The 19,921-nt window shown below is 39.5% G+C and overlaps 1 protein-coding gene across 21 annotated transcripts in view; it reads left to right on the top strand.

The window, feature by feature from the left end:
• The window catches only part of PLEKHA7 (pleckstrin homology domain containing A7), a 149,869-nt gene that overhangs the window by 76,025 nt on the left and 53,923 nt on the right, over window positions 1-19,921 (top strand). For 12 of the 21 annotated variants that reach the window (XM_083838641.1, XM_083838637.1, XM_083838638.1 and 9 more), the window contains 2 exons: window positions 11,451-11,534; window positions 19,507-19,618. In XM_083838641.1, coding sequence (XP_083694767.1) covers window positions 11,451-11,534; window positions 19,507-19,618 — 196 coding nt within the window. Of the gene's footprint in view, window positions 1-4,321; window positions 4,370-5,638; window positions 5,739-11,450; window positions 11,535-19,506; window positions 19,619-19,921 lie in introns of those variants that run through there. The other 9 variants (XM_083838639.1, XM_083838634.1, XM_083838623.1 and 6 more) reach the window with 3 other exon arrangements.

The raw sequence follows: 19,921 nt of genomic DNA, 5'->3' as shown, positions 1-19,921 counted from the left end.
CTAAGAGTTACTGAGAAAATTGTTGCAATGTTAGTGTCTGGAGGTGCTTTAGTTGTACACGTTTCATTATGTAACGTATACAGTAAATCTTCTTTTGAAAATAATTGAAGTGCTAAATTATATACTTCAGCAATTTTTATAATGTGTGTTTGCTATAGTTAGTAAGTTAAAATGCAACTGAAACACTGAAAGCTTGAAAAGGTACTGTGCTGCTTCCAATCCTCCTGATCAAATGTATATGCATATAATATATATAACGTTCATTGTGTTGCCTTTTTTTTTCTTCTTTTTAAAGCTTAGCATTGAGTAAAACCATTTTCGCTGTAGTGCTGGCCTGGACTTATCTGGAGTGTGGAGTGCTCAGTTCTGGCACGGCTCAATCAGGTGCTTTGGAGCACTTTAATCTTAATGCATTTTAACGGGGATAAAGCCTTTTTAATTCCCCAAATAGTGAAGGATTATTTAATAACTGTATTTTGAGAGATAACAAAGTTTTCTCTAAGTGGAAGATGTACAGTTTTCTAAGTCATTCAGTCATTGTAAGTGTCGTTAAATAATTACCTAAAGAACAAACATTTCATGTTGAGTTACTTCACCTTCCTAGCTGCCAAGTTTCAGTCACATGCTTGATAGAGGCTTACTTGGCATCAAGTGGAGTTAACGCAGGATCTGAAAAAGTTTTTGGAATTTCTTTCGATCTCTAATCCTGCCCAGCTCTCCCTGTCCTCATCCCAGGCCTTGTCAGCAGCGTGAGAGCTTGCTCGCTGCCAGATTCCCTTGCCTCAGCGTTGCTCCTGCTGTGGGCCGGTTTGGGGAAGTGGCGGGGAACTTGTCCTTGCCTTGTGAAGGTGAGAAGCTGTTCCATCCTCACCGATGGCAATGCTGTAGGTCTTTTGACCACGGTCTTATGTCAGGGCATGTTTCTTTGATATTCAGCTGTGCAAGCTCTCTTGTGGAGCCATAGGGGCTGTGAAGGTCCCGGGGATAAGGCTGCAGGAGTTGTACTCCCAGAGGCGTTATCCGCACCAGCTTTGTCTTGGTGGCGAGGGAGGGCTCGGCTGCGGGTTCAGCATGGTAGAGCTGTAGGACAAGAACCAGACAAGAGACCGTAACGTGCTGCTCAAGTGGTGCAGGAGGAATGTAGCTGATAGCTCCGCTATATTTAGTGATGTGCTAAGAGCTGTTGGGTTTTGCTGCGGTCTTGCTCCCCGAACCAAAGTCAAGGAGCTTGATTTTATGTCTCCTCTGCCAGTTTTCCTTTTGGCTGTTACATTTGGCTGTTGATTTCCAGGCTTATTGTGAAAGGTTGTAGTTGCTTCATCCTTCCAGTTAATTTGAAAAATAATAGCACTTTTCATGTATTTAAGGAAGAATTTTTCATCTTTCCCAATGGGATAATGTGGTTTCACACAGAGCCTAATTCAGAGCTGATTTTAAAGATGCATGCTGTCCCCAAATGACATTGCTACCAACAAAGTGTGTCGACATTAGTTGATATAAATGTAAGCTCCTTACCACTGCATAGAAAAACAACAAAGTAGTTTTTAAAATGTCTTTGCTAGCTAAAGCTTTGTTTGAGACTGAAGGAGCACAAATGTTTCTTTCTACATTCATTGTGCTGTTTTTCTTAGCCACTAGCTCTTCGTATTGGCATCACCTTTGTCTTCTGGGGACTTACTCAGAACTGGCTGTTTGGGCACCATTGGTGTGTCTACATAGAGGCGTTAAGAAAATCCAAATGTGTCTTCCACTGGTGCCTTGTTGCCTTGTTTTCAGTGCCACTCTTCTCACAGCTGTCTTTTTTGTATTTTATTGTAATGTTTTATTCTCAAATTTTCACCTTCTGATAGTGCAATGTCAGTGTTGATTCAAAAAATTAAACACAATGTCATTATACAAGAGCTTTCATATTTGATTTACATTTGATTCACATACATAGACATAAAATATACTAAATTCAGCACCAATACATTATGCCAACAGTATAAATTGTTATTAATTTGTTATAGGTTATATTGTGACTCAACGTGCTTTGATTACATAGCAGTGGGTTTGAGGGTTGGGGAGGAAACAATGCTTGACCAAAAATAATTCATTCTCTTTCTTTGGGTTTATTTTGTTGGTTTATGTTTAGTAAAGGAAATTCTGGCATTGCATACACCAAAATAGTTCATTTTCAAAACAATTTACTTGGGTTTCTGCATCAAATAAAGTGGTGAGTATTAAAAACAGAAAAGTTTTACAGAGTTCAGAACTGTTTAGTATGTTGTTATAATTCCTTTTGCTAATGCTATTTTATTGGTTTGCTGGTTGTATAAAGTTTTATCTAGCATTAGTGTGTGTATCTTAGCATATTTTCCATTGTATAGATGCCATAAAGACTGCTAGAATTTAATTCCATGGCAATATGTCTGTGATTGCTTGGAAGTGTCTCAGACTTTCTCTGCTTGTCTGACTGGGAGCCACTGAGCATTTCAACATCTCTGTAAGGGTGAGTTTGGTCTAGGTTATATTTTTGACTTGGTTTTACTGAAGTCCTGTAAACTCATAGGGCTATAAATCTCTTTTTAATGCCAAAGAGCTTTTTGTTGAATTAAAAATACATTTCTGGATAATTTTATAAACTCTGTATAATCTAAAAAGAAAATCTTCCACATCTGTTTTACAGTTTTAATTCCTAAAATATTAATCTGGGATTAGTTTTAGGCTATGAAACATAATGTGTCTCTCGCTACGCAGTGGGGATATATTTGAGTAACGGTATGATGGAAACATTTGGGTAAATAACATTTTAGTACAGTTTTATCAGCTTTATAGCCTTGGCTTCAGAACCATTTTCTATGAGGCATGAAAGACCTCGATTAATACACAGTAACTTGTCATACTGTACCGATTGACTGAAATTTATGTGTTTTTTTTTTCTAAAGCGGTATTACTCTTTGACAGTGCACCCCTTTTTGTCATGCTTGAAGCCACATTGCACAGCGTGGCAGCTCTGAAGTGCTTTTCTCTTCTGACCAGCGGGACCCCTGCCCACCGCTCGTGCGTGCCCCACACGGGTCTGCTGCAGGCCAGGCTTCGGCCCTCACTGCCCCGGCTCATGAGCCTTCTGTCGGTATAAATCCAGAGAAATTCGGCTCTGGGTTCATACAGGATCACGTATGACTTGTGCCAGGGGCCTATGAACTGATACTAGAGTCATGGCTTTCATATGTCAGAGTATTTCAGTTCTGTGTGTGCCAGGCCTCTGGAGACAGGAGGGTGAATAACCAGTGTCTGTCCAACTCAGCTCTGGAGAGTGAGCCTGACAGGATTCCTCAGTTTGCCCTTGTTACCTGAGGCAAGACGTTCTTTTATTACCAGTCTTCTCCCAAGCAAAAGCTTGATGTGCCTTGCAGGAGTACTGTGGTCCCCTTTATACTTAAGATTTGATAGGGGAAAAATTCTTTTCTTCTCCAAATGCATTTACATCTGGAGGAGATGCAGCATGTTTAATCCACCTGTGAGATGAATGAGGGTGGGGATGGAGGAATTCCTTTTAAACAGTCAAGAGTTAAACAAACCAAAGGAAGCAACTTCATTGCTGTCATTTTTTACGTTGTGGCTTAAGCTTGTCCTTAGAGTATATGTATAGAGTTCGAAGCATTGCAGAATTAACCGCCAGACACGCTAGAACAGCTTGTTGCTAATGAAGGCACTTTCTGAAGTATATGTGCCAGTGAACACCACAAGCCAACCCACAAGAATAGGTGTGTGCTGTGAGAACTGTGGTTTGTTCCTATTAAACTGTACTTCGGGGAATGTGACGCTCATATCCTTGTTTATTCTTCAGCCTGATGTCTGAAGGAGATGGAGTTTGTAGGATTGCCTTTCATGCCTCAAGATGGCTGTCAAGTGGCAGAGAACAGGGGTGGGGACGGAGAAGGGAGTGAGACAAAGCCATGAGCATTTTGTATGTCCTTAACTACAGGGAAAACTTCGGCAGGGACATGTGCCCTACTAGATAAAAAGCACGTAGCCACAGGAACCCAGGCTGAATAAATTTTCATCTTTCATGGAATTTGTATTGGAAGAAATTAAATGGACTCAAATCGGTGTCAGCTGTGAGGTCAGACCAGCTTGCTCAGCTCTTCCTGCATTCTGGGCTTGGTTGAGAACTTCCAAGGGCAGAGACTGCGCAGCCCATGTGGGCAACCCATGCCAGTGCCCTGCCATCTGCTCCATCCATCTTTGTATCCTTGAGGTGAAAAAGTTTCTCCTACGTGTAGCCTGAACTTCTTTTGGTTCAATGTATGCCTGTTTTCTCCTGCTCTCCTGTCAGGCACTGCTGTGAAGAGCCTTCTCACCGTCTCCTTGCAGAAGGCCGCTGGTAGGTCCCCTTGAAGCTGTCTTTCTCCAGGCCGAACAATCCTGGCTCCCTCAGCCTCTCCTCGCAGGTCAGGTGCTCCTGAACATCTTGCTGCCCCTCTGCTAAATCTGCTTCGGTTTGTTGATGTCTTTCCTGTAGTGGGGTCTGAAATTGAATGCAGTACCCTAGGCTGTATCTTTGAGAGAAGTTCATTGATAACAGCTATAATTCTTTAATCCTGTTCTGAACTCTTGTGATTGTGTAAGAAAACAGTATTTGAGTAAAGCTTCGTTCTTCTGATACAGGTTATGGATAAAGCGTTTCCATGCTATGGAGGGAGGAGAAGGGCAATGTCTTTCTGCAGTCTGTCTGAGGTCACACACAGCAGCCAAGCAAGGTCTCTTAATCTGCAGTGTTGTCCTCTGACGGTTGCTTAGTCACATTATGCATTAAAATCAATATATCAGAAGTGGGCAAGACTTAAGTTGAAATCTCTGTTCAACATAAAAAGCTGGCAATGAGCAACCTGTGTTTCTCTCTACGTGTTTCTTTTATTGTGGAAGGACTGGTTTATAGCAGCATTTTGTGTATAACTATTCTGCAGCTTGACTACTGAAATACGGTTGTGTCATGTCTGTATAGTTTTCTTACGTATGACAGCCTATCGGACAAGTACTGCTTCATGTATGGTATAGAATTTACTAGTGATAAAAGGTGCTGCTTCCCTGTCACATCAATGACCCCAGTACGAAACAACCAACCACCAACAACAACAAAACAAATCCATGCTTCCCAAAAATATTTGATTAAAAGAATACTTGCCTCCTAAGTGAGCATCCATTTTCAGAGTTTCTGAATCTAATTGGACCATTGGGACCATTTGTAGGAAGGAGGGATGAAAATTAAACCCAGAGGAGCCAGTTATCTACATCATTGAAGAAACAGCTGTGCCAGCATTGGAGATGATGACTGGAAGAAATACATTTATATACATTTTTATAGATCAATATTCATCTCATAGATACACATTTATATGCACATATGTTTGTGTATGTGTATGCATTCAAATATATATATGCATATGTCATTGATACATGTATTTAACTGTTGAACCTACTCCTGTTTCCATTTCAGACTTTCAAAATTTGCCATAGATGTTCACATGGTCTCTGTAAAGTACTGTACAATCAATTAGGTCTGCTGCTCTCATCGCGATATTGCTGACATTTTATTGTCACTCTTTGTCACTCATTGTCAAAACTCTTTTGTTTAGGTCACAAGGTTCCGAATTCATTTAGATATTTTTGAAGGTACTACATTTTGTTTGTGGAGACATCACCTGACTAACTTCAAATACTTGAGTGGGAAAGAAAGAAAGGAACAGTCCTAAGTGAGTTACAAGCCTGAATTATTAAGATGATGTGATATAATAAGGCGGTCTTTTGCTTTTCTAATTTTATTTTGGTATGATCAGAGAGTGTTTTTTTTTTCGCTGAAATTTTGAAGGCAAGGAGTGTAGTTTTTCTAAAACTGGGAAAGTAAAGAAATAAAATCAGATTTGACTTTTCAGGAATGCCCCCTTTTCTGAGGATTTTCTTCTCTTAAAAACTTTAGCTAGCATACTTTTTTTTCAAATACAAAGAAAAGTGGGAATAAGTGATACAATCTGATGTCATGCAAGTGATCCCCTTACCTGTCTTTGGGCTTTTGTGTTCGTTGTAGTCGCAGACAGAGCTGCTCAGGCTAGTTACAGAACTGTGTTCTGACTAACAGCTAAAAGCTTGTGATGTTCTAAGGAGGATATGAGATTTGAGAGAATCGCGTTTACTCTGTGATTCTTCCCTAAAAGTTAATGGTCTAAGATGTTAGTTAAACTATCCTATGATTCTATAGGAGAGGGTGATGGTTTTGACCTTATTAAATCTACTGGACATTGATTTCAGTGGACCAAGGATTTTACTGCTACTCTGAAGAGGCACCTAGCTATTTTAAACTAAAATCCTGAAAAGATGTTTGTGGTGTGCGTCTAGCTTGTAGTAGTGGGTACTATTGGTATTGATTAAAATTCTTCTAAATTATGTCAGTATTACACTGCATTTTTCTTAGAAGAATATTCTTCACAGAACTTCTGTGGCACTGATTTTCTTGGAATGTCTTAGATTTTCTTTCCAACCAATTCTCAAAGCTGAAATGAAAATACAAACAAAAACCCCTCAGCAGTGCTTAAGCTGTTTTGAAATTATTTGTGTATTTCAGCAATACGTTATGAAATAAAGCAACCCATACCTGAGTGGTTGCCTGGTTAGATACAAGCACTTGATCCTTTTGGAGAACTCACTCTCACTGCAGACCAGCAGCTCTTCACCACTCAAGTTCTTCTGTCAGCTGCCCCCACAGCAGGGTCTCCCTTAGAAGCGCAGGTGCTCACCCCTAACTCTCACTGCCATTTGGGACTTTCAGCGTAAAGTTGTTGGTGCTTGTGTGGTCTTGAAGATAAGCATAACGGAGTCAGCCAGCAGGAGAAGTAAATATCACAGAAATGGCTTGTAATAATTTATAGGGTAGTCCATTCAATGACAGCATGAATTACTTTTGCAATCTGTGCATTTGTTGTTAAGGTGATGAGGTAGACTCAATCAGTAGTTGATTCACACATTTCAAGATTCATCTGTCTGGGCATTTAAATTACTCTAGAGGCAATATATAAACTTGCTTGACTTCAAATGCAAGGTCATCAACGTAAGTCATGGCCAAAAGTTAATTATTAAAATCTGGCTTCACTTCAAATACAAAATGAACTGAAAGATAAAAATAGGTGAAGTTGTGTTGATTATCACTGAGTTGGGAAAAGGGCCTGCCCTTGTGAATTACATTGCAGGACTGGAAACTATTGCAGTTGTGAGGTTTTTCAGTATTTAAATTGGTTAAATTTCAGAATACTATAGGTTACGTTAGTGCAAACAAATAGTAGGCAATGCTAAATTTGCAGACTTGTTTAATCAGTAATACTTGAGAAATCTCGTAGGCTGTACTCTGATGGCAAGCAGCAAGGTGTCAGCAAAGGCTATCGGGCTGTCACGCTCCCACCCCCCAGGAGGATGATAAATGGCTTTCAGGTTGCAGGAGGTTTTCTGGTTCCAGCCCTTAGCCCAGGGCCAGCTTGGAGGTTATGTTGTGTGTTCAAGCAGCCAACTTGCAAATGTGGCTAATATTAGCCAGATGAGTGAGTGGTAGATATAGCTTGAAGGCCTCGAGTCTTTCTGAACTGCTATAGTACATCGGTCTTAAGAAATGTAGTGGGTTGCTATCGGTTCTTACGTGTGTAAATGTTGTGTAAACTAAAATGTTAAAGGACGATGGCTAACAAAAATACCACGACTGAATCACACAGCCTGAAAGTTTAGCATTTTGAATGTGCGGCGGTGTGCTAATGCAGATCACGGGGCCTTCAGAGCTCCCACGGCAAAGTGTCAGAAGCTTTCCCCCGTTTTGTCAGGGGTATCAGGTCTTCCTCTGGAGAAAAAGGGAAAAAAGGGGCATGAAGAGTGACAGCAGCATATCATGTGTCCTTTTATTAAGGCTCGCTTGTTGTGCCTGTTACACACGGTAGATTTCTGGACAACAGAAACTTAGCAATTGCTATCTGGAGGAGATGCAGGTGGTGAACTGCCGGGAGGCTTGGTTAGCCTGTGTGTCTGAAGAGCAGCTGTGCCAGGGCTTTTCTTCACGTGTGCTTGGGAACAAGGAACAGTTTTCACTGTGCGGAGTCACTAGGTCACTGTCCCCAGCGATGTTACTGTTCTCACTGGCACGTAAGCAGAGAAGTCACTGTTAAGCGAATGGCTGAAAAACATGAACACGAGAAATACTGTGATCTAAGTCTAAAAATCTAATACCAGTTCGGGTTTTATTTCATTCTAATCAGAGAGGTACTGCTAATATGCCTGGGCCGCATCTATTTAAACACTGGGAAAAGGTTCACAGGGACTGTAAGAACTGGATGATATTTGCAGAGGTGGGAGCAGCAGAGAGTGACAGAACAGAATAACTTGAGTGGGAAAGGAACTTCAGGACCCCTTCAGATCCGGCCCCTCCTGTGCAAAGCAGCTTCAAAGATGGAACCAACCTAGAAGTTTGATGAGATTGCTCGGGGCCTTCTCTGGCCACGTTTTGAGTATTTCCAAGGACGGAGATTCCACAGCCTTGCTAGGCAACCTCTTCCAGTGTCTGACTGCTCTCATTGTGGGCAAAAATCTCCTTGCTCTCTAATTCCTTGTTGCAAGGCATTAGCCATCTGTTGTATAGATTGTTTTGAACGGTATTGCTTATTCTTAATGGGACCTATGAGGCAAAACATTTAAATTCTTACTTTTCAAATTCAAATAAAGCACTGTGTTCCGCAGAACTGCCTGTGGTGCTGTTTCTCTCCTCCTAGTCAAGTGCTGAGTATTGAACTTGCAGATTTGCAGAAAGTTTTGGCCTGGTATGTGTCTTTGTCTGTGAAATTACTAACCGCTTTCTCTAAGAACATAGCTGTGCTTCTGTTTCTCTGCTCTTCTCGTTCAAAATGGAAAACTATTCCAAAATGCAGTTGCTCAAATACTGAAGAGGTGTTTGCTTTGCAGCTGAAACTTTTATCTTTAGCAAGTAGTATTTAGTCTATTACTAATGAACTTGCTCTATAATTACAGCAACAGAACCAATTCCTATTCCAAAGGCCTGGAGAATTTATTTCAGGGGAAATAATAGAAGTTGTGTAAAAGTGCAAGTATGGTATAATGGATAACTTCATTTCCCAAATTACCCTGGAGCACTTCTGGAATAGAGTCCTTTTTCTTAGTCTTAATTATAGAGTTATTAATGACTAAAAGCCTGCAGATGAAAACTTGTTGACAGTTTGTCAGCCTCTAGAGAATAAAGCTGACAATGTACTTTCGTTCTTACGGCTGACAATGTAATTGCGTTTCTGGTTGTACTCCTAGCCTACGTATCAAAGGTTAAGCGGACTGCTTCGGTCCTGATTTGAAAGGAAATGCTCTCAGCGTAAAACTGTTCGGACTGTGTGATGAAAACGGAACTTAATTGTTACTGTTATAGTTTATTTATTAATTTCTTTGAAGACATCTGCAAGTTCATATTCCTTTCTTGGGGCGTATACCCAGACCTAGAATACAAACTGAGGTTAAAGTGCTGCCTCTTCAGAAAACGATGCTTCTCAATCCTCTTAGGAGAAAAAGACCATGGCTTCTTTGTAGATATTTGCACTGCAGGGTTACTGTAACTGCTTTCTCCCCACCTCTGGTTTCAGGAGCAAGCTGAGGAGGTAGAAACTGACAACTTCTGTCACACAGCCACCTCTACAGCAGAGGTTGGCTCTCGCCAGCCTGGGCAATGAACGCTGTCGCTGCTGTGCTGGGTGGCGTGTGGCCTGATATGTTGGTCGCAGCTTGTACTGGCTCTAAGGCTAGAATTTTCATTAGAGCTGGGGCTTGGAAAAGTCCTTTTGGTGCAATATAAGTTGTCACTGCTCTCGTTTTATCACTGATGTTTATTATATTAGTCCCTTATTTATGGTATTCTGTAGCAAGGCAGATTGGAAGAGGGGTGAAAGGTTTACAGGACAGACAGCATCCTCTGCCGCTCATGGTTTAAGTGAGACTTTGTGGGAGCAGGTATCAGTAAGAACTGAGAGGAGACTCAACTGCATATTTTTTTAATCCAGGCACATCCTGAGCTATTGACATTTGAAAGTTATGTTTGCGTGAGCTGTTTGATTTTCAGCTGTCTTGTATGCTGTAGAAAGGCTGTAACCTTTTTGGAATTTGTTTATCCTGAAACCCGAGAATACTTCCTTATACCCTATTCTGTTTCTGGGTGGACATCCTGCTATGCTAGACTACTAGGTCAAATCTGTAAGACCTGAAATGGCTGGTCATTACAGGAGAGGAAAAAAACCACACTTTAAAACAGAAGAATGGAGAAGTATTTGTTTTTGAATCTTTGAGGTATAAATCATTTAACAGACTTACTTTTTTATAGTTTTGTTTTATTGTTTTTTGTTAACATTTTGCTGCATTTGATGGGAATTCTGCTTTGGGATATTGTTGATATTGTTTACCTAAACGTTGTTAACAACTAGCATAGAAATTCAGAACATTAAATAAGTGAACTGGTTCATTACTTGTTCATTCTAAGGCTCTCTAGCAGTGAGTCAGTGACAGTCTTTGTAATTAGGAAATAAGATCTTAAATATCATATTTCTTTAAGATTTGTAATTTGTATATGTCTCCCACTGGGAGGTAGAAAGACAACCAGTTTATCTTGAAATAAACTTTCTTCACTCCACATTCTTGCATTATATGAGTACAGTTATCCAGGTAGATAAAGTAATTGCCTTTAATGGACAGTAATAATTTATAAAGGGTGGTAAAACACGTAGATAGTACTCTGAGGGGGGAAGGTTGATTAAAAAAAAAAAACACAATTTAAATTCAACTCAGCTGAAATACTAAGTTATGTTGCTTTATGTAGGCTATGCATCTAAACAGTTAAGGTTAAAAATAATCTTGTGTGTAGAGGTACAAAGAAAAAGCACTGAAGATATACTAGGGAGGAAAAAAACATCTAATAAATGGCTTCCGCAAAACATCTCTCAGTGATCTCATTAAATATTACAAATTGTGTGGGACTGTGAACTGTCCAGCGGCATTTTAACTTATTTGACTAGTTTGCTGGGTGAAATTTACAGAAATATGAATCAATAATTTATGTTGTGTAGATTATATGTTAGTGTTTAAATAATACAGTAATAGTCAGGTATAAATATTCATAAATTCAAGTGCGTCTCCCTAACTAAGCTTTGTAACTAGTTTACTTTTAAAACATTAACCTCCTTAATAATTAAAAGATACAGTATGCCATTGGCAGTCAACAAGAATGCAGCAAGAAGCTTGAAAAGTACCTAAGAGATACGTTAGAGTAGCAGAAGCCAAGCGTCAATATAAAACGTTCTGCCTTTTTAGGTATCATTGGTATATTTTACTGAGTTTAGCACTTCAATATTAATTTTTTTTTCTTTTTTTTCTTTTTGTTTTCCTTTCAGCCATAATCAGCAGACCACGTCATTTAGACATCCTGTGACAGGACAGGTTTCTCCAGAAAATATTGAATTTATTTTGCATGAAGAGTAAGTAGTTCTATACCTATGGCAAGAGATCTAAAATAATAACACATTTAATTACAGTGGTTTAGTAGTTTGACAATTCTTCTGGTACTGTAGCAAAAATGTCATACAGCTTGATGCTTAAAAATGTAATTCTCATTGAGATAGCATGTTTTTGAGTCTAGCACTGTTCCACATAAGGGCTGGAGAGGAAAACTCCACCAGTTCTTTATTTAAGGAAAAAGAAAAAAGAAGCATTTAAATAGGATATTTACATAAATTGTCATTGTTTATGTGTCACACATACATAACAAAGCTTTCACATCTTTGCAGGAAACTGAAAGGTTTGTACTGAAACTGAAATACACAGAAATATTACTATTTTATGTTGTAATTCATTGCTTTTCTTACGTTTTAGTTTTTCTACGTTGATTGTGTCTTTGGACTGTTTTTTGTTCAAAAAATTTTTGTCCATTCATTCTTCAATTTATTCTAGAGAAATAAAATCACATATATTTTCAATGTATTTCCTACTCCTGTCATCCATGCTGCATATTAGGTTGGAATAGGTAGGAGATCCTGAAATCCCTTCCGTAGCTGGATGGCTGGGTATCCCTTCAGTGCTACGTCACTTCTAAAACTACCCCAAAGAGCAAGAGGCAGAGGACAACACCAGATATCTTTCCCCGTTCCAGCCTCGTCTTACAACACTGTTTCAGCAGCCTCCAGCCCTCACGTGCCCCTCTTCACACAGGACAGAGCCCAGACACCATGTTGCAACACCCTGCACCTGGTGGTTTGTAAGGTTGCCCTCACGATTTTGAGCACTTTGTATTTCAAATTATGTGGCATTTTAATCCGCTTTACATTTAATTTAAAGCAATATTGCATTAAGGGTGGTGAGGTGGTATTGAATTCACAGGCCTAGAGAAGGGCCTCATGAGGCTCCCAGGAGATTGAGCCTTTTGTGGCAATGCCTTCTGCTGCGGACCAGGAGAGGAAAGAAGAGGTAGAGCATGACGATACGGCTTTCTGCTCAGGGCTTCTGATACAGCCCTGAGAAGTGCCTGGTTTAATGGTTTTAAAAAAAGCCAAGCACTATACAAGCTTCTCACCCAAAAGCCCAAAGCAAATCCAAGGGCCAATCATATGTTAAGGCCCATGCTAAGAACCAGCACAAAGTAGAATGGCGGCCACATTTTGCTGTGATTAGGTGTAAAGAGTGTGGAAATGCTGCTGGGCCGGAGGCCACCCCAAGTGTTCAGAGGTATGTGTGTGGCTTGCTGCTCAGGAGGGGGGTGGCTTGTTACAGGCATGCAAACGAGCTGTTCCCAGTCATTTAGCGAGGAGAACAGGTATCTTGCAATGGGCAAATCTCCAAGGCAATGTAGACAACAGCCACTGTCCATCTGTGATCTGGCTTCCAGCCATTAATAGATATTTAATCTGCTGGACAGTTTCAATCAAATTTAGGATGGAGAAAATTCATACACGTGTCAAGGAGAGTAGGTGTTTGGACAGAACTCCTTGGAGCACTTCCCTGGGTTACACACGCTTCCTTGGGTTGTTTCTGGTTTTGTAATTGCGGTAGCAGAAAAAATGCTGTAAGAATTGAAAGACTAACTGGCTGATGGCATGTGGTTTTATTGATCTTCTGTATATATCAGAAGCATTTTTAGAAGAGAAATTGAGGTGTTTATTTGGAGGGCAAACAGATGAGCAGGCATAACTTGTCATCTGCAGACTTCAATTACTCATACTGAGATGATATCAAAAGCAGAAAAAAAAACTTGCAATGCAGTAGAATTAATAGAGACAAGTGGTTTTTATTCCAAGTGAAGAGGGAATGACCGGAGGGATATAGAGAGGGGTATGTGTTTGTAGTAACTACTCAGGAAACGGTCTTTGCAAGAACGTTTTTCTGAGCTTTGTTATTGGTCTGAAGTACAAGCAGAGTGTTTTTAACATTGGATATTTTTAACATACCAGTTAAAATTGCTCAAAGGATGACATTAAGTGCCTGAGATGCTCTGATTTCCTTAGTTTTGTACTTCTGCTTGCAGCAGTGTAGGTTTTATACAGACGCTGTTCCTCACCATCACGTCTGAGTTTCTGGCAGATGACACTGTTGACATACGTGGATGTCTCTGCTGAAATCAAGGGAGCTGTCAGCACCTCTCTGTCTTTCGATGTAGGAATTGTAATGGGGCTGGGTGACACTTTCGGTTCTTTTCTGTCAGGCATCCAGGATTTGTATGGCATCACTGTTGTAGGTTGTATATTAGTTTGGAATTAGTGTGGTAGATCATATCCTGTAATGAAATTAATTTCACAGACAGGACACAGTCGAAAAGGTAGTCCCTGGGTTTGCATGATCTGTGGAAACTGTTTCCATTGTAAGATCCTTTTGACCAAGAGTACTTTCTCTTCTACGTACAAGTTTCTTTTTTATTCTGTAGCTCAAGCATTCTGACTGAAGTAGCAGCTCTCTTAAGGGTTTCTTATACATCAGTTTCTTCTTCAGTGCTGTTGTGACATGATTTATTACTTAAAGGTTGATTTTAATTTCAGATTAGGGCCAAAGTCAGGAGTCGACTAGTACTAGTGGGGAGACCTAGGCACAAACTTGTTCAAGTTGCAACAAACATATCTGTTCAGAGGACACATTTAACATCAAGAAAGTAATTTACAGTAATCTAGAGATGATGAATGTATGGACTGTTCAGGCCATTTCTTATCCGGGAAGCAATGTACTGGAAAAAAGATTTGAAAAGAAGAGTTTTGGGAAATGGTGAATGATTTCATCCTAATGTACTTACGATCGGTTATGAACCAGAAGCCCTTGTCTCACTTGATCAAATGAGAACAGGGATGCTTTCAGTAGAAGGTTGATACTGTGCCTCAGTAGTGTTTTCCAAGGCATTTCGCCTTTTAAGCAATATCACATCAGTCTCGATGCTTAAGCCAAACTCCAGTTTTCTCACATCCATTGTAATTGGAAGACAAACACAAAGAGTATTGCTTGGAACCTGTAACTTTTAAGTTATGCTATCTTTTTGCTATCCTTTGCTATCTTTATGCTATTCCTGCTTCCTGAAGATATTTAGATTTTTATTATTATTAAAAGTAGTGATTAATGATTCCTTATTTCCTAACCCTTTCTTAGCTAAGACCACTGTCAAATCACCACCTCTCATTCTCAGGCTGCTGGACAGGCATCAGATCTCGCTTAAACCCATCATGTGTTTAGCACAATACAGGCTGGGAGGAGAATGGATTGAGAGCAGCCCTGAGGAGAAGGACCTGGGGGTGTTGGTTGAGGAGATGCTTGGCATGAGCTGGCAAAGTGCGCTTGCAGCCCAGAAAGCCACCCGTACCCTGGGCTGCTCCAAAAGCATTGTGGCCAGCAGGGCGAGGGAGGGGATTCTGCTCCTCTGCTCTGCTCCCATGGGACCCCACCTGGAGCCCTGCATTCAGCTCTGGGGTCCCCAGCACAAGAAGGATGTGGAAGTATTAGAATGAGTCCAGAGGAAGGCCACAAAGATGAAGCGCTTCTCCTGTGAAGACAGGCTGAGGGAGTTGGGATTGTTCAGCCTGGAGAAGAGAAGGCTCGGGAGACCTTATAGGGGGCCTACAGGAAAGCTGGGGAGGCACTCTTTGTCAGGAGTGTATTGATAGGACAAGGGGGAATGGTTTTAAACTAAAAGAGGGTAGGTTTGCATTTGATATTGGGAAAAAATTCTTTACTCTGAGGGTGGTGAGTCAGTGGCACAGCCTGCCCAGAGAAGGTGTGGATGCCCCATCCCTGGAGGTGCTCAAGGCCAGGCTGGATGGGGCTTTGGGCAGCCTGGGCTGGTTGGAGGTGACCCTGCCCGTGGCAGGGGGTTGGAATTAGATGGTCCTTAAGGTCCCTTCGAACCCAAACCATAATTCTATGATCATTATATATGCATTTCTTTGAAAAACCTATGATAGAATTGCTTAGCTTAGATGTGTGCATGCAATGTTTAGTTTTCTTCTCTATTATTTTTCTATAAATAGCAGTTCTTAACTTTATACGGGACGGAATAAGCAGGCACTTATAGGGACATATATAATTGCATCTGTTGCTAAACACCAGTAGTTGTGTATTAGAAATGTTACAGTATATTTGTGATAGAATTATGCTTGCAAATGAGAAAACAGTACGTTAAAGTTAAAAAGGATAAAACTTCAACATAAATGTAGAAATACAAAAAATACATTATGCGTTTAATGCAATTACTGTTATCCTTTTTTGCCTGTTTTTTTGTGCAACTGATAAATCCTGTGGATTATCTTTGGAGAGAGAGACATCCTATTTTTTCTATTGCATATGGTTACTATAGCAGCAAAAATATCAGGTGGATAGACAGGAGGAAACCTAAGCAGCCCCAAAATAAACATCTGGCATGTTTACGTGTATAGAAATACAAAGACAGTTAATTTTTATCTAACCGAATAGGAGATTTATTAGTATGAGAACTAGATTAACATAATGTTATTTTGTTCCAACAAAATAAACTTTTTAAGTCACTGGTATGAACGTGGATCTTTTTAGTCGACTAATCTTTACGATTCTTTAGAGAAAAGGAGTTGCTTCTCTCATGAGTATCGCATTTTTCGATATGGACTACTGGTGTAAAATCCCCTTTTGTTCATTTTTTTTTAAAAAATAAACTAAATACTGGCCATGTGATTCTTTTAGGTAGTAAAATGTGATTTCTTTATAGACATCCCAGCATGGCTTAAGTAGAGCAGGGAGTTGCTAGACAGGAGATATATTATGTAGAGAGTTATTTTCAAGTATTTCATAAAGATTTACAAGGGACTAGAGCACCGAATGCACACACTGCCATTTTGTGTGTGTATGCACACCCCTGGGGGAAGCAGCAAGAAAACTCTCCAGAACACAGACAAAACCCAGCACTGTGAAGACAAAATGCAGTATCTTGAATAACAAACATTATGAAACGTTTGGTAATAGTGATTCTGACCTAATGCTTCTGAATGCACAGGGTTAATGCTTTATTCACTTATTTATGAAGATGAATCTGTAAACACTGTTAAGACGGTCTTAACTCCATTAAGCATGTTGGGCTGTTGCAGGTAATTCCATACATTCTCCATATTTTTCTTTTCAATTTAAAACAGACTGAGAATATTAATTAGCTATTAAGAGACTTGAGCTTGAGTTTGGTTTAATGCAAATCTGTTACAGTATTTTATAATTGAAATGCTACATTTGAATATTTTAAATTCATTGTCAATGCTGTTTTGTGTTTTCTGTTACATCTCAGGTACAAAAAGGTCGGATCACCAGTGTTTGCTACCAAAGGCATTGTTTTAGGGGAATAATAATGTTTTGTTGTGTGGTTTTTTTTTTCTGTTTCAGTAGACTTACTGTTCCTTGTGCTGGCTATGTGAGTTCTTCCATGGCAACAACCTTGCTCTTTTATTTTTTATATATTTTTTAATTCTGTTCTTTTTCCAGTTGAAGTTCATCATTAATCTTGGTACTGCAAACAAATGAAAGCTTTGTTTATTGACAGTGATTGTTTTCAGTAAGAAGTGGAAGAGAAATCACCAAATGGCAAAATTATCAGTTCTTTAAAATTGTGCACTTGTTGTTCTGTATTGCATTGCAGTTTTCTGGTAGTGCTAGTGATTTTCTGTTAGATCTCGTTAAATGTATAAAGCTTATCTTTTTATCTTTGTAGTTCTGAACCTTGTTCTGTTACTCCTTTTTTTTTTTTTTAACTGCACAAAGCTTGACCTACTGTAAAACAGTATCTTGTTGAACAGTGGATATGCTTCAATTTGAGTTTATCTACTCTGATTTGTAATTAAAGGCATTCCTCTGGGGTAATTTATTTTTCCATATTAATGTTTTTATTGCAAAAATTAATTTCTAATATGTTAAAACTTTAGTTTTTATTCTTCATTTTTCTCTTTCCTGAGACAATTAGTGTGCTCTCTCTCTATATGAAATAGGTACTCCATAAAATGAAGAGACATAATCTAGGCATATTGTCCACAGGCTTCCCAGCCTACAGATTTTCTGAATATGTATGTTAAGTGTTCCTTTCTCTGCCCTTCACCTCCTCCATCTTCCCTCCTTGCCCCAGTGAGTACCTGGACAATCAGTAACATGCAGTAAGTGACTCTCCTACCCAATAGCTTGTGGTCTGGAAATTGTAGAGAATCTAAAGGAAATATTAGGAAAAGGCAAGTACCTTGTTTTTGCAAGAAGAATGCAGACAGTGTAGCTTCGTGTTTACTACCTGTTCTGAAAGTTTATAGAGTGGAACCGTAACTGGTGAAAGTTGAGGCAAAAGCAGATGGTAATAAGACTGGCTGATCAACAGAAAGCATGGTCAGGCTGTGTTATATGCAGGAAGTGTCTTAATCTACTCCTTGCTGAGACTGGGGATTCCTAAAGCTGGTGAAATGCTAAAATAGGGTGCCCTATTAAATATGCTAAAAATGCTAAAAATAGGGTGCCTAGGAGGTAAGACAGATTGGCTCAAACTGAGGTGATGCAGCTCTCACACACTGGGGGCTGGTCTGGCATTTTTGGGACTTGCTGTAGTTTGTTCTCATATATGGGACCTGAATTTACGTACAAAAGCTAGAAAGAGAGAACTTAGGCCAGATAAGTGATGCGTAAGGGAAATTGGATTAAAGTTGCGGTATTACTTCCTGGCAAGCTTAATTTAAACTGTGGTCACAAATGGAAAAATGTGCTTTCTCTGACATCAACTATAAATGCTTTTGGAGAGGTAACTGTTCAGGTTTTAACTGAGATAGAGCAGTGGTGGCAAGCACCTTGTCCTCCTCAGTTAAGCCATGTATTGGTCTGCTGCAGCCAGCAACCTCTCTGGTCTTGTGAGTGAGACCACTCACAATTACTGGTCTCTGCCACATTGAGAATTTGGTTGAATTTTAGTGGCAGCAGCAAGAATGCTTGGTGTGGTTTGTATTATGTTTTGTTTTGGTTTAGTTTTGTTTGTTTGTTTTATTTTAAATGAATGCTTCAGTAACTTACTGAAAGGCAAAAAGGAGTTTATTTGTTAACAGTTTTTTTTGGTGTGATTGTAGTGATACCTCCTAATGATTTGATGTTTCTAAAATATAATTTACTAAACTGCTCTTAATGATTTTTGGAAATACCACCTGTTGATTTAATTCACAAGCTTGGCTGCTGAGGCTTATGCTAACAATCCGCATGTGGAATTCCACCAGAGTCTGTACTTGCATTTGTCCTCCCGCTTCTTCATCTGGGCAGCTGTACTGAATTCTTACTTGTCGAACAGGTTCTTACAGTAGGATTCATCTCACTATGATTTAAATGGGTATCTCTATCTGAGCTAGTTATCTAGATTTCTTGTATCCTAGTATGACTCGGAGGCTATTTCTAACAATATTTGCCATGAGTTTAATCATTTCACTTAAAAGATGTTCTTATTTTAACAATTTCTATTGTAGTGTGGCTTGTATTTTGGGCAGAATGAAAGATCAAACATTAGGGTGTCCACACTTTTAGTTTAAACAATAAATCTGTAATTGCAAAGTGTGCTGACTCCTACCCCTCCCTTCCCACTACTGTCTCTTCCACACGTTTGTGGCCAAGCCTCTAGATTGGGCATAGTTCAGTTTCTGTGCATGAGCATTATCTTCTCTGAGTGCTCTTTGTTACATCTCGATTCTCTGTTGGGTTTGCAGTTTGGGAGGTTTCTGCCTCCTGATACATTGGCAAATACTAATTATTAGATGTCACTGACAGAATCTGCTTGAGAAATACCGGAAATCAAAATAATAGGGGTAGTGCAATGGAAGTGGGAAATGGGAAATGTTTGCCTTGTGTTTGACTCGCCTGTCATTCATTTGCTCACTGGGAGTCTTAAATATAAAAAGGCAAAGCTAAGTGTTCAAAAACCAATGTGCTTTATAGTATCTGTTTGTTTTTGTTTTCTAGACTAAATTCACCTATGTCCAAGCAACAAATAAACCAAAGACCTTCAAGCATGGTCAGCGAATCATCCACTGCAGTAACTATGTCTGCTGTTGATACAAAGCCTGGTTCTAAGGTAAAGGAAACAGACTGTTGTTTGAACTTGATGATTAGAACTTCGCTTGCCTTAAGGCCAATGCTATTTTAGCGTTGATTTTAATCGGTCCATGAATTAAACTAGAAGACTAGGACTTAACAAGGTACTTATGCATTTGAGTTTACTGTTTTTATGCTCATTGTCATTTTTTTTAATGCCAGCATTAGAGAGAAAAGGTTCAGTTTTTCACTCTTAAAAATCAATTAACTTAATGGGGACCTGGTACTCTGCTTTGAGATGAGGAATTTTTCCAGTGATGCAGTTGGCTTTAAGTTATTTTTG

Source organism: Anser anser (assembly GCF_964211835.1).
Source record: "Anser anser genome assembly, chromosome: 5".
Taxonomy (NCBI): domain Eukaryota; kingdom Metazoa; phylum Chordata; class Aves; order Anseriformes; family Anatidae; genus Anser; species Anser anser.
This window is presented reverse-complemented; position numbering and strand designations above follow the sequence as displayed.